This window comes from Mytilus galloprovincialis, chromosome 9, assembly GCF_965363235.1.
Source record: "Mytilus galloprovincialis chromosome 9, xbMytGall1.hap1.1, whole genome shotgun sequence".
Lineage (NCBI taxonomy): Eukaryota > Metazoa > Mollusca > Bivalvia > Mytilida > Mytilidae > Mytilus > Mytilus galloprovincialis.
In genome coordinates, this window is record NC_134846.1 from 93,715,429 (window position 1) to 93,730,775 (window position 15,347).

The 15,347-nt window shown below is 33.0% G+C and overlaps 1 protein-coding gene across 6 annotated transcripts in view; it reads left to right on the forward strand.

Moving 5' to 3' along the window:
- The first annotated feature begins 6,105 nt into the window (after positions 1–6,105).
- The window catches only part of LOC143046401 (lysosomal alpha-glucosidase-like), an 80,270-nt gene continuing 71,028 nt past the window's right edge, over positions 6,106–15,347 (forward strand). Inside the window, exons 1-6 of one of the 6 annotated variants that reach the window (XM_076219547.1) lie at positions 8,448–8,463; positions 10,294–10,380; positions 11,015–11,657; positions 12,073–12,224; positions 12,926–13,094; positions 14,117–14,213. In XM_076219547.1, coding sequence (XP_076075662.1) covers positions 11,043–11,657; positions 12,073–12,224; positions 12,926–13,094; positions 14,117–14,213 — 1,033 coding nt within the window. In that variant the 5' untranslated portion in view covers positions 8,448–8,463; positions 10,294–10,380; positions 11,015–11,042. Of the gene's footprint in view, positions 6,128–6,160; positions 6,195–8,388; positions 8,464–9,048; positions 9,624–10,293; positions 10,381–11,014; positions 11,658–12,072; positions 12,225–12,925; positions 13,095–14,116; positions 14,214–15,347 lie in introns of those variants that run through there. The other 5 variants (XM_076219551.1, XM_076219550.1, XM_076219548.1 and 2 more) reach the window with 5 other exon arrangements.

Here is a 15,347-nt window from a genome sequence, read left to right on the forward strand (position 1 = left end):
GACTTTGGTCAATTGGAATATTGATTGTTTCTTTTGCAACAGAGTGGTCAACAGGAGTGTTGAGGTACATGCAATTCTCAGGTGCATTTTGGTCATTATTACTCTTGCTATACTCTTTGGTTGACGTTTGGTCATTAACATTTTCAGCTTGTTTTGAGTGGTTCAACAAGTATGGATTTCTTTTTCTGATAGTGGATGGATTTGGTATGATAACTTCAGTGGTTGATGTTTTAATTAATGAGCCTGAAGGTTGGTTTTCATGGGTGTTTGCTAGTGGAGGTAAAATGCTAGGATTTAGATGCGTTGTACGGTCATCACTATATAGTTCGTTCTCATTACAACCATTGCATATGTAAGGTACATTTGGGTCAATCTTGTTTACCTTGCTTTTTGTTATATTAAGTATTGTGCAATAGCAGAAAATTTCAATTGCACAGTATTCAGCAATAGCAAGAAATCTTCAATTGCACAGTATTGTGCAATAGCAAATATTTTCAATTGCACAGTATTGCGCAATAGCAAGAAATATCTAATTGTACAATATTGTGCAATAGCAAGAAATTTTCAATTGGAGTTATCTTTCTTTGTCCAGAAGAGTAGTTGAATCAAGTTAAATTATTGTTTTATACAATATACAATGTATATTCACTTTTACTACCAACCGATAAATTAAAACAATCTTTACCACTCAGTGATAACAAGCACTTTATTTTACATTTTAATATTTTATGATGTATTTAAATGAGTAGTTATTGTTGCAAACTTCATTCGAAATTTGAATTGAGATCAGTTTTGGAAAAAGGGAAAGGGGGATGTGAAAAAAAATGGGGGGGGGGGGTTAAATTTTTCTCCAAAATTAAACTTAGTTTGATTTTAACAAAAATTGAATCCTTGGGGTTCTTTGATATGCTGAATTTAAAAATGTACTTAAATTATTGATTATTGGGCCAAGTTTTCAAGTTGGTCCAAATCGGGGTCCAAAATTAAAGTTTGCCTGATTTCATCAAAAATTGAATAATTGGGGTTCTTTGATATGACAAATCTAACTGTGTATGTAGATTCTAAATTTTTGGACCCGTATTCAAATTGGTCTACCAAAGGGTCTAAAATTTAACTAAGTTTGATTTTAACAAAAATTGAATTCTTGGGCTTTTTTGATATGCTAAATCTAAACATGTACTTAGATTATTGATTATGGGCCCAGTTTTCAAGTTGGTTCAAATCAGGATCCAAAATTATTATATTAAGTATTGTGCAATAGCAAGAAATTTTCAATTGCACAGTATTGCGCAATAGCAAGAAATCTTCAATTGCACAGTATTGTGCAATAGCAAATATTTTCAATTGCACAGTATTGTACAATAGCAAGAAATATCTAATTGCACAATATTGTGCAATAGCAAGAATTTTTTTGAGAGGATTAATATTCAACAGCATTATAGTGAATTGCTCAAAGGCATAAAACAGTGGCGGATCCAGAACTTCTTGTAAGGGGGGGCCCGCTGACTGACCTAAGGGGGGGCCTGCTCCAGTCAGGCTTCAGTGATTCCCTATATAAGCAACCAAATTTTTCCCACGAAAGGAGGGGCCCGGGCCCCTCAGCCCCCCCCCCTGGATCCGCCTATGAAAAAAATATTTTAAGTTCATTAGACCACATTCATTCTGTGTCAGAAACCTATGCTGTGTCAACTATTTAATCACAATCCAAATTTAGAGCTGACTATCCAGCTTGAATGTTGTGTCCATACTTGCCCCAACCGTTCAGGGTTCAGCCTCTGTGGTCGTATAAAGCTGTGCCCTGCGGAGCATCTGGTTTGATTATGGGCCCAGTTTTCAAGTTGGTCCAAATCGGGGTCCAAAATTAAACTTTGTTTGATTTCAACAAAAAATTGAATATATGGGGTTCTTCAAAATGCTGAATCTAACCATGTATTTAGAGTTTTAATATTTGGGCTGGTTATCAAATTGGTCCACATTGAGGTCTAAAGGGTCTAACATTGAACATTATTTGATTTCATCAAATATTTAATTCTTGGGGTTCTATGATATGCTGAATCTAACCATGTATTTAGATTTTGGATAATAGACCATAATAAGTGAGGCCCCTCATGGGGGGGGGGGGGGTCCTAGTAATCACATAATCACCATTTTTTTGCCAATATAATCACATAATCATTAAATATTTGCTTATCTTTAGTAATCAAATAATCATAAACTAAAAATACAGTCCTAGGTAATCAAATAATCATGAAATATTTGGCTTAATAATCAAATAATCATTAAAAAAACGGCCAAGTAATCACATAATCAAAAACCCCATGAGGGCCCTCATAAGTAAATGTCCAATTTAAAAATTTTAAGTTTTTAAGTTTAAGTTCTTAGACCACATTCATTCTGTGTCAGAAACCTATGTTGTATCAACTATTTAGTCACAATCCAAATTCAGAGCTGTATCAACCTTAAATGTTGTGTCCATACTTGCCCCAACTGTTCACGGTTCGACCTCTGCGGTTGTAAAAAGCTGCGCCCTGCGGAGCATCTGGTTTGCCATTATTTTAATATTTTTTGGCATAATTAACTTTGGCCGCTATCCACGATCCAAAAAGTTTTTATATTGATGAATTCTGTATCAAAATTGGAATGTTTTGGTCACAACACATTTTGGATCGTAGGTGGCAACCAATGTGTTTCTAAAGCTTTTAGGTCTGAAAATTGAATAAAACCATCATATTTTGACAAAATGTCCAAAAGGGGCTTAGTTTGGAGAAATATATGTACTTTTATGAGAAGAACTGATGTATTTAGCAATAGGAATTTTGAAATAGACCCAGTTTCACACCAAATTGTTATCTTTATCTTTTTGGTGTTTTATGATTAACTTGATATTTAAGGCCATTTTCTGCCATAAGTGAACCTTGTCGTTTGAATTGAGATTATGACCATATCCGGAGGAAAAGATTTTTTTTAGAAAAAAAGGGGGGGGGTGGGGAGGTGGAAAAAAATGGGTGGAGGTAAAAAAAGAAATTGTTGGGGAGACAATTTTTTCTCCTCAAGATTTCAGAAATGAAAAAGAAAATTTCTTCAAAAATTAATTTTTTGGGGGGTAAAAAAAAGTTCAATTCGCACAAGCATAGTGTATTGCACAAAAAGAAAAAAAATGATTTTAAAAACAAATCAAAGAACTTAGAATAGGTTGTTTGATTTGAATTTTAAATTCATTTTTTTGCTTTTCAAATTCAAAATTCAAATCATATAACCTATTCTGAGTTCTTTGATTACAGTTATTCTGTGTCAGTAACCTATTATGTGTCTAATGTTTAATAACAATCCAAATTCAGACCTGTATCTAGCGCGAATATTGTGTCCATTTTTGCCCCCAACTGTTCAGGGTTGGACATCTGCAGTCGGCGAAGCAATTTATTAAACTATAATATGTTGTTACTTATGACAAAATGGAGGTCAAGTTTAATATTGACTACTTTCACACTACAGTTCAAGTCCTTGAAAATGGCACTTCTTGTTGTTTCAATGCAACCTATTGACCAATGATTTTAAAGTTATCATATTATGGTTCTATTGAAAAATGGTGCTTTATTTCAATATTAATGATTTCACTTTTACCGTCAAGAAGTTGTGGTTCTTACAGATTTAATACATTGATATTGAAAATTGGCAATTAATTTTATTAATATTTCATTGCAATAACTTATAGACTAATGAACCAATGCTCTTTAATTTTAATATGCTGACTGATTTTAAATACAATGGTCAAGTATGATATTAACGATATTCATGCATTTAGGCTGTTCAGTAATCATGGTCTTTGGTAGATTGGAAAGCAGGTCAAAAAAGCATCATCAGGCAGCACCTTTCAAAAAAATTAGACTGCTCATTCTGTGAATTTTATTTATATATTAAGGTATACAGGGAAAAAATTCTCATTCCTGATTTGTCTCTATTTGATTGATGAAACATCTGTATTCTCCACATTTTCAATCTCAATTTGATCAGCTCAGTAGAAAAGATCTCCAAAATAAGACAATAGGAGTCATAGGAGTTACTGTTCTTGAATGGTGATGTTTTACCTGAAACTACTATAACAGTTATGTTAGTCTCAGTTTTAACCAAGTTTTGCGTTTTTACTATTTTTTTTAAGACTAATAAAAGGAACTTTATACAGCAAAACCATTTAAAACAACATGACCAGAATAGTCTGTTTTTGTAATTCTCCCAATTATAACTTTTCCACCATTTTCTACATTTGAAAAAGCCTGTACCAAGTCAGGAATATGACAGTTCTTGTCCATCCGTTTTTGATGTGTTTTGTCATTTGATTTTGCCATGTGATTATGGACTTTCCGATTGGATTCTCCTCTGAGTTCAGTATTTTTGTGATTTTACTTTTTAGCTCAATTTATCATGGTTTCTACAGAGGATAAACATCATCATTCAAGGGCAATTAATCTTACAGCGCTAATTTGATTGACAATTACAGCCATACATCTTATTTTTATGATTATTTTTGCTTCATCAATTTCTAACAGTAGTTCAACTATATGTGATGTACTGAATGATTGTACTTGTGTACATGTCAGCCTGGCAGATAGCAACTAACCTCGACCTAGTTTTCATGGTTCATTGGTCAATGTTCAGTTTTTGTGTTTTGATCTGTTTTTGAAATACCATAAGCAGTAGGTCTACTATATTTGATGTATGGAACAGTTGTAACGTGTCAATGCCTGTCTGACTTGATTTATGATATCTGACCTTGTCACTTCCTCAACCTCTTGTAAATTTTTCTCTGTCTGATTGTAGTATGTAGGTTCTTGTAATTTACTTTGCTTTAATTTCGGCCTTTTCATTTTGATAGTTGTTTCGGTACTAGCTGCCATATTTGATGATGCTTTCCCTTTCCGATAGGCAGTGGATTTATTTCAAGATATTGCATAGTGGTTTTATTTTCTTTCTCTACTAACCACTGTTTTTCCCAATGCATGTTTATTGCCATTTTTACAGTCCTTTTCCAGATCTCTTTTGTTGCATATTTGCCTTTCTTTGATCATAAATTCGATGCTAGCACGATCCTGAATAATGTCTCCGAAAAAATAAGGACAAGACGATCGACGGTGGCTTGTACTGGCTCTACGCCAAGCATAACATGTGTGGTGGCGTTTGTTGTTCTGTTCGGCAGTCCCTGAATTTGTCTACAGACCTGTTGTTGTAATCTTTCAAGCTTTAGAATGTCAGTTTTTGGTATAGTTCATTATCTCTACACCATACAAACATCGTGGGACTGCATATGTTTGCCATACTTTAAGTGCTACTATAGGTGACATTCCTTTTCGTGTGTGAAGGCCTGGACCTAACATTGCGTAGACGGTTTTCCTTGCGGTTTTCAACCTATCCTATTCAACATAAAATCAATGGCTAGTAAATTAAGATGTTAGCTTGTGCACTCGTGTACTGATAATTTTATAAAAGACAGACATTCTTCTGGTGAATATTCAAACCACGTCAGTTTTGCGCTAATTGCATTTGCTTTTTGAAAGTAAAAATGTCATTATATATAACCATGAGTGTTGTTCGTTTAAAACAAATTGCTTAACTATTTTACAAGGAAGACTCATGTGAAGGTTAGTATCATCAAATGTTTTCTATACTATAGACTCCCTTGTATCATTTGACAAAAAAGTTTCAGAGAAGTAGATTTTATTATAAAGTTAACAACGACGGACGACAGGAAAACGTACAGGAATGACCGTCACCATGCTCCTGGGGACAATGTTCCCACACTTTGCTTTTATAAGTTCAGCTGCATAGGGAAATACATATAGATGTATTAAAGTCGTATGTTAAATTAAAATATAAAATGTCAAATTACTAAATGATGATAATTTTATTGTAAATATAAAGAAGAAATCTGTCAATTTTGCCCCCCCCCCCCCCTTTTCCCCGTTTCTCTCCTTCTCGACAGCTCTATGTGATTATCATTGTCCAATTGTGTGATATCTGCATGCTCAGCAGTATTTATAAGTATATAAGTTGTCCCCTGTCTCCTTACAAGCACGTGTGTAACACTGTATCATATGAAAACACTTATCAGGATATTTTGTTAAAGTACATGGATGTAAGTATTTACGGATTAATTGTTTTACATTAAATAACTTGTTCTTATGAGGAAGTTACACTAAAGGGTAAGACACAAATCATGTACACATTGACAACATTTTTATGTACATTTTATACATTTACCCGATATAACATCTCAAGTTATTGTGTTAACTATTTCTAAAGAGCTACTTTCGTTTCTGTTTCTATCTAAGATTCACAGGCACTTGTCTCAGATTTTTTTTTACTTTATACCTTAATATATGAGGGTCTGGATCTTATCTTCATTTTTTAAGGGCATTATTCTTTAATCATTTAACCCCATCCAAACCCTCATATATCATGCATATTAACAACAAAAAAAAACAACAATACTTTATTTTAAGAGGGTTACACAGTTAGCTATTTAACTAATCTTCCCTGAGGCCCTCATCATTAAAATCAAACAAAATACAAACATATGTACATTGCATACAAATTCAGCTTCAGGTTCAATATTTTACATCAGCATAAAAAGCCACGTCAAGTATGATAATAATGTTCAGTACAACTTGATAAAATGTTATGAAGAAATAAGCATGATGACATAATCAGTTTTCAATATTATTTATACAGCTAGGTTGATTTCAATAAATGATCTGTTCGCTATTAGGGTATTTGATAGTAAGAAATATATTTCTGAGACAAGTGCCTGTGCAAAGATCCTACGAAAAGTTAGCTGAATCTGAGACTACTATAACACATAGTAGTCTGAGGGTGAATAGAGACCAGCAATATAGAATCCCGAAATACCAAGAAAGGTTAGGATCAAGCAACACGAACACTCATCTGACCTTGGGACATGATGATGCTATTTTGTCTTCTCTAATTATGCTGCACTGTGGCGGATCCAGAACTTTTTATAGGGGCACGTTGACTGACCTAGTCATGCTTCGGTGATTCCCTATATAATCAACCAAATTTTGCCCAAAACAGGGGGACAGTAAGCTGTGTAATTATATGCATATGTCTCTTGGTGTGGTTCATAAGTATTTCTTACATAGATTAGACCGTTGGTTTTCCTGTTCGTCTTTAAATTGCATGAACTATTTCATATAATAACTGGATGTTTAACGACCAACAATCTATATTGGTGCTGTAAGGGAATTTGTATATGTTGTTTGGTGTGTTAAGTATGTAATTTATTAGTCTTTATTTAATTCGGATGTTCGTGTATCATATATATACACTGATAATGCCAGTAGTAAAAGACCACCCAAACAAGATATCAACAGAAAAACAGCTAAAACTGCAGCAATAAAAAGCAGGCTTCAAAGTTTAGTTTAGGGGCTATATAAAAGATGTTATAATTTTACTGAACCTGGGAAAATATATTATGTCCCAGTTCAAATATGATACTCTTGTTCTGGAATTGTATCTTGGATAGAACTAAGACTGCGAATTAGGGTAGTCTCGGGATAGAACTATAGTTAGTCAGCTTGATATTCTCATGTCCAAGTCTGAACTGAACTACAGGTACAAATTTAAAGTAAAAAACACCTAGTTTAAAGGTGCTATTGTTATTAGGGTTATGACCCCTTCTGTGACCTCTGAATTACGAAGTTTTGAAACTTCAATAGTATCAAAACAGCAAGGGATAATGAATAATAGAAATTGGCCATTTCATTGTGTACATATACCAAGGGAAAACTTCGTACAAGGCATTATTATTTATAGTTTAATTGTATTTTTCAGTACAAAAGAGAATTTAGTGAAAATAAAACCAAGATTTTTGTAGAAAATCCTCAGACTTTAATGCATGTACAGAGATTTTTGTTATAAAATTTTAAACATAGATTACTCACTTGTTTTTCATTGATATGCTAGCGTTTATTGGTACAAAAAGTCATACAACCTTTAAATTCCAAAACACCTCGTGCTGAGTCACTTAAGTCGAGTGCACCTTATAAGGTGTACTTGAATTGGTACATATTGATATTTTTTTTAACCAATATCTAAATTTATAAACTTATTTAAAGAAAATCATTGCTAGCACTGCATGCAATAATCCTCTCAGTATCTATCAAGCATCGAATTGCCAATTATGAGAGTACAAGGGGAAAGGCTGTGGATTTTCTATAAAATTTCCATAAGTTTAGCATTGAATCAACAAGAGGGTACAATAACATAATCCTCAATTACCAGACAAATTTTTTTTTCACCGACAATTTACGGAAATAATCCAGAACCTTACCGTCATAATCTAACAATTACAATTTCATCCCAGATAATAACCTTCTGATTTTGGAGTATTTTAGTTAAAAGCTGATCTTCTTATCATGTAAAGTCACAAAGTGTGTCACATCTGTTCTATAAGTATGCACACAAACACAAAAATAGTGTAGATTTAAAAAATATACTGCACATTCAAATATAACACTCTCTTTACAATGTAAAATGTCCATATCCTTGATCAGCTGTTTTCATCAGGTCATTTTAAGGCCAATAGAAAAGATACTTGTGTTTTTTATAGAGTTTCCCCTACCTATCCTTTTAAAGCCTCAGCATGCCTACCAAAACAAGTTTTCTGGCACTGTCGGTAGTGAAAAAAGAAAGTTATGATGATAAAATCCTAGGTCTCCCTGCATGTGTACTGAAGGTAAAATATAGTCCAAATAATTATGACGTCTGGCAATAGCCTTGCCAGACATCATAATTATTTGGACTAAGGTAAAATACAGAAAAAAATGATGACAAAATCCAAGTTCTCCCTAATCTCTTTTGTGATTCTGTGTCCAAAGCAATTTTTTTCTGATTCTTTAAAGATCACCACACAACCCTAAAAGAGATAAAGGTTTCCCACGCAATTAAAATCTGGAAAACAATCACAGGCACTTGTCTCAGAAACAAAAAATCCTATATACATTAAAATATAACACAAGGTACTTAACTAAAAATTTTGAAAAATGTCACCCAGTCGAGTTGATTTCTTGGTTGCCAAACCTACTTTAACTTATTATGCCATAAATCTAAATTGATTTATCTACACAATGGTGTATGACACGACTACCATAGTTGTCGGGATCATTCTAAGCATGTCTCAGAAGCAGGTCAGCGTGAGTTTTTTTTGTATACTGACGCCAAATTGGAAACAAAAGTCTGCAGTGATTGGTTTATTATCAAAAATATTTACAAAAAACTGTCAGCTTTTTTCTAAATAGTAAATATTATCTTTATTGTGAATTCATAAAAGATATGTGATACAAACCCTAACAAGTGTTATTTGAGGTTTGTCGAATGGTCTAATGTGTCAGGAGTTTCTATTTTTAGAACTTAGATTTTCCCAATCTATTGATATCATTCAGACTCTCTCTTGACTTAACGTATGAAATGAAAAAAGATCTGAAAACTCTGAGAAACATTCAGACCTTGAGAGTGGGGAGATACCTTTTACTGTGAGACGTTTGTTTAAGTAGATGAAATAATTACAATTGCCATACTTGGGAAGATTGCTTCAGATGATTCCGACAACAAAAGTAGTTGTGTATTATTTTAATTTTAGTTTCTTGTGTACAATTTGGAAATTAGTATGGCGTTCATTATCACTGAAACAGTACATATTTGTGTAGGGGCCAGCTGAAGGACGCCTTTTTCGGGAATTTCTCGCTACATTGAAGACCAGTAGGTGACCTTCTGCTGTTGTTTTATCAATGGTCGGGTTGTTGTCTCTTTGACACATTCCCCATTTCCATTGTCAATTTTACCATTGTGTAGATAAATCAATTTAGATTTATGACATAATAAGTTAAAGTAGGTTTGGCAACCGAGAAATCAAAATAAAACTGAATTTAGCAACTGGGCGACATTTTTTCGAAATTTTAAGTTAAATACCTTGTGTTATATTAAGGAATATAGGGTTTTTTTTCTGAGACAAGTGGCTGTGAGAAGAATCATGGCAAATTCCTAGGTCCTAATGTACAGAAGGTAAAATTATCATGACAGAATCCAAGGTCTTTCAAGGTTAAAAAAAAAAAGAAAGAGTAAAATAAAAAAATATTCCTACCTACTTAACATATTTTTCATATTGAAAATCAGTAAGCAAACAATGTTTTTTATCTGGCCTTGCAATCTATTTATATCATTACGATTATGTATTATATCAAACTAAGATAAAATGCTATCTCATGGCTATTTGTCTTTTCCAAGTGATATCAAGTTCAGCAGGTTAGAAGTCAATAACCTGCATGCAGTGGATTATAAAAAAAATATATAAGAAGCTAGCATTGATTACCTGTAAGTAATAGCTCATTTTTTTAATGTAGACGAAAGAAGATAAAAATGCTCTTAAACATGGCTATTTGTAAATAATCAATTTGGTTTAATCTAGAATTTTAGTTTATTGAAGGACCTCTTGTCTGATTTTAAGAATATGCTTTAAATTGTAAATTTTAATCACACCACGATATAGCCTTGTTGTGCTAATGCTGCGTAAGGCAACTAACAATCAATCAATCAATCTTAAATCATGACTCTTTATCCATTGCTTAATATCATTTTTTTTTGTTCTGCATGAAGTCGAATGTGTCAATAAATAGATTGTTTGATGCTGACCCCTGTCAATGTTTATTTTTTCTGGCTAACAGGAGTTCTTCCCCTGTTATAAACTATGCCATAATATATCTGCTACTGTTGAAATTATTCTATATCTGTTATTCTGTAAGGAACAAATACTGTAATATTATACTAAAAAAAAATTACATATAATATTTCTTCCATTTGGAACTTTTATTATGAAGGCACTTATTTTTCAGGGCAATTTTTTCTGATTTTTGTATTAACTTATAATCTTACTCAAAAACAGCTGAAAAAAAAAAAAAAAAAAGTAAACACATCATGCAAGAATTATATTTCTCTTTTTAATTTTCAGGTTTGAATAGAGAACATATAGATTTGGTATGGCTGAAAGTTCAAGAATAACTATTCTTGTCCTACTGAGTTTAATTGTCATAGTAACAGTTTTGCTCTGGTTGAATGCTGTGCTGGTACCCTATGTTAAGGTCTTCTTCTATCCATGTAATAGCACCAGAGATTCCTCAGCCCAACAGGTATACAGAGTCTCTGGTAACCAAGAACAACAGGAGGTATATGAAGCAGAGATAGTAGAAACTGTTTACATTGTCAATGACATTAAGTTAGAAGAGAACAAACAGAACAGGATCAATCAAAGACCTAAAAATAATGCACAGTGTACAAATATAAGGAATGAAGATAGATTTGATTGTGATCCTGAAGGGGCAATAACTCAGTCTAACTGTGAGAAGAGAGAGTGTTGCTGGAGACCAGTATTGAGACTGACAGTAAACCAGTCAGCAGGAATAGTTCCTCCATTGAATGTTCCTTGGTGTTACTATCCATCTAATTATGAAGGTTACAAAGTCAATAAAGTATACAACACAAAACTAGGATTAAATGCAGATCTGACAAGGACCACACCATCACCTTACCCAGAAGCCATCAAAGATCTTACAGTGGAAATAAGATATGAAACACAATCAAGACTTAGAATTAAGGTAATTGAAGCAGATAAGGTTTTTAAGTATTTACAGTGTTAATGATCTTAGGAAACTACCATTTGATTTTTATGGGGGAGGAGGGGATGCCAGGATGAAATTGGATAAAAAGGGGGGACAGGATGGCAGGATGAGCAACTTGGCAAAAAAAAGGCAGGAAGACAATTTATGTAAAAAAGGTCAGGATAAAGTAAAAAAAACGATGCAGGATCAAATAGAGTGTAGTTTAAATTTTATAATACAAAAATTCAATGTTATCAAAATACAACAGATAGATTATAACTTGTAATAGAAAATAAGAGATATCAAGTTGATATCCATAGTCATTTAAAAATTCTAAAAATCTCCAGAATTAAACTGAACATTCTAAAAGTTTCAATAATAACCTTTTCTTGAACTTTATTTTTATTTGCAGATATATGACCCAGCTACTGTCAGATACGAGGTACCACTGAACACACCTGATGTATCACAAGCTGTCAATGATACACTGTATACAGTCAGCATCAGTAAACCTACAGAAACATTTAGTGTATCTGTTATCAGGAAAGATAACTCTGTAGCTTTGTAAGTTCTCCATAATATCACAAGCTGTCAATGATACACTGTATACCGTCAGTGTCAGTAAACCTACAGAAAGATTTAGTGTATCTGTGATCAGGAAAGATAACTCTGTAGCTTTGTAAGTCCAGTCCTTCATATCAAAGTTGTTGAATTTTAATGAATGATGTTTAGGGAGAAATCTGTAGTTTTGTAATTCCAACTTTTATTAACAATTGGTTGAAGATAGAGTAAGGATATTCAAACTCATAAATCATAGACAAACTGACAATGCCATTGCAACAAAAAAAAAGAAATGAGAATCTAGTTTACAAAACACAACATAGAATCTAAAGACCAAGCAACACAAACCCTACCAAAAATTAGTGGTGATCTCTATTCTTCAATGTCTTCTGTTATCAGGAAAGATAACTCTGTTAGGGTAAATCTTAATTATTTAATTTTGTTGACAGACATCCAGTGTTATTAAACTTAGCTTTCTCTAGTAAAATAAACTCAATTGTATTGTAAAGGTAAATAAACCTTTGTTGTCACATTTGATATTGAATCCATTTAGGTTGAAAACAATATTATGAGTGTGTGCTACACAAATGTATTGTAAATAAACCTACACAACCTTTAAGAATTATCAAAATTCAGATCTTTGGACTATTAAAAATGGTCAAGACTTAATATCTAATAAAACATGAAGTTGCTTACAATTTTAGAATAAATACAACTGGAGCATCCCCTTTGACCTTCTGTAATCAATTTATTGAGCTGTCCAGTTTTTTGCCATCAAGTTTTATTTATGGATTAGGAGAACATCGAGGACCATTGCTACACAATGTCAACTGGACCAGATATACTATGTGGAACAAAGACAACCCACCACATGTAAGATGTAGGATTATTCTATCTTGTAAGACAACCCACCACATGTAAGATGTAGGATTATTCTACCTTGTAAGACAACCCACCACATGTAAGATGTAGGATTATTCTATCTTGTAAGACAACCCACCACATGTAAGATGTAGGATTATTCTATCTTCTAACTTAAATTGATAAACTTGATGTTGGTTTAAGTTGTAGAATCTTCATCAAGAAATGTGCATTCATTATTATTCCTTGGATACCAACTTTGATTTAGTGGGTACAGGTGAGCCACGAAGTTAAATATTCAACAAATGACAAAATTCCTATAGGCTTGTATGCAGACTTCAGCAAAACCAGGAATTTAGATATCCACAAACATGTTAGTTTTCCTTCATCTACGAAAATAAATGTATCCACAGTAAATCAATACACCTTATCGCTATTTGTCCGCCATTGCTGGAAATCACACAGGTTCCCGTAAAATTTTGACGTCATAAAACAAAATGTCTGACGCCACAATGGAAAAGTGATTGTTGTTGACGTCAAAAGTTCAAGCGGACGGGTCAGCCGGGAATAGCGATAAGGTGTATACCCCTCTGTAAATAGCAAGATGTAGAACTGCATTTAAAGGTTTCTTTCTGTGAGGTTATGGCTATTTCCAATCATGCATTGTGAATGTTATCTCCCCTTCATTCATTCTATGTCATTATACTCCAAAATAATTCAACTAGTTGTAAACTATCTTATTCAATCTATGATCTGAATATTCACTATTGACCATTACTACAGAGAGAAAAAGCTACCAACTTATCTTATAAGTTTTGCATGTAGCTTTTTAAAAACAAATTCATCACAATGCTTAATTTCGGTTTAAAAACTGGACTTAAATTTGATTCAATGGTTAGATGTTGGTAATTATTTTGAAAATGTTTGCTTCATGTGTGGAATGCCCTGTTCACCTGAATACAAGCAGACTCAATCTATTTTGTTTGTGAAGAATAAAGTAATTAATTATATATAAACATTATTGTAAATTTCAGGAGAAGGCAAATCTGTATGGATCCCATCCATTTTATCTAGTAATGGAGAATGATGGGAAAAGTCATGGTGTATTTTTACTAAACAGTAATGCAATGGGTAAATATTCATATTTGTTATAAAAAGGGTAAAACCAAAAATACTAAAAAGGTCAACAGATAATATCAACCACAAAGACAAAACTCCTCAAAAAATAATAGAGCAGACAATGAAAGACAAGATTGAACAATACCATGAATACACAGTTAATATGATAGCCTGACTTGGTGTAGGCACAAAATGTGTTGGAGTTAAACCAATTTCATGAGTACAAATCTCCACCTTCACATATGAAGTCAGTAAGAAGTCAATTTTTAAAACACTTATTGGCAAATCTGCACACATCATTGATGTATGTTTCAGGAGCAGGTAGTTCAAGAGTTGACGTGTGTTGCTGTGAATCTTTTATTTTTTTTTATTGTTTTGCACATCAGGCTATTAGTTTTCTAGTTTGAATCGTTATACATTTGTGAATTCAGGACTTTTTACAGCTTACTATGCTGTATGAGTTTTGCTTATTTTTGAATGCCATTAGGTGACCTATAGATGTTAACAATAAGGTCATTTGATCACTGGTTGGCCATCATACCACATCTTCTAAATTTCTGGAGTCAATGGAAAAAAAGTTGAAATAATAATGATATTTTTTTCACTGAAAATACATGTCGCTATTGCATGTAAGAGAAATACTTTTTTGTGAGCACTTACACTCTCTCTCTCTTACTTGGGACAATGGTGTAACAACACATTATCAGAACAACCTGAAAAAATCATTTGGAAATGGCTTAACTCATCTACCGTTTGATATAGAATAACGACAGGAATAGCAATTCTCTTAAATTCAATTTCCCAAGGTTGTTGTCAATCAAAAAAAATATATTAACTTACAATACAGTATGGGGTTTTCTCAATGTTGAAGGGTGTACTGTTGCCTCTAATTAATTAGGCCATAAAAAAGAATAGGTTTGATTGCCCAAACGCTACCTACCCAGAAAAAAGCTGCCTACTCAAATTCTTTAATTGCCTGATTTGAAGAAGTTTTTTTTTAATCAGATAGGCATGAAGACTAATAAATGCCTGATGCTTCAATTTCTCTTTTTGAAAAAAAAGAAAAGAAAATGCCTACCTACCTACCCACTGTCTCAACCTTTGGGTAGGGTTAAGGCAAACCAAAATATTTTTAATTGTGGCCTT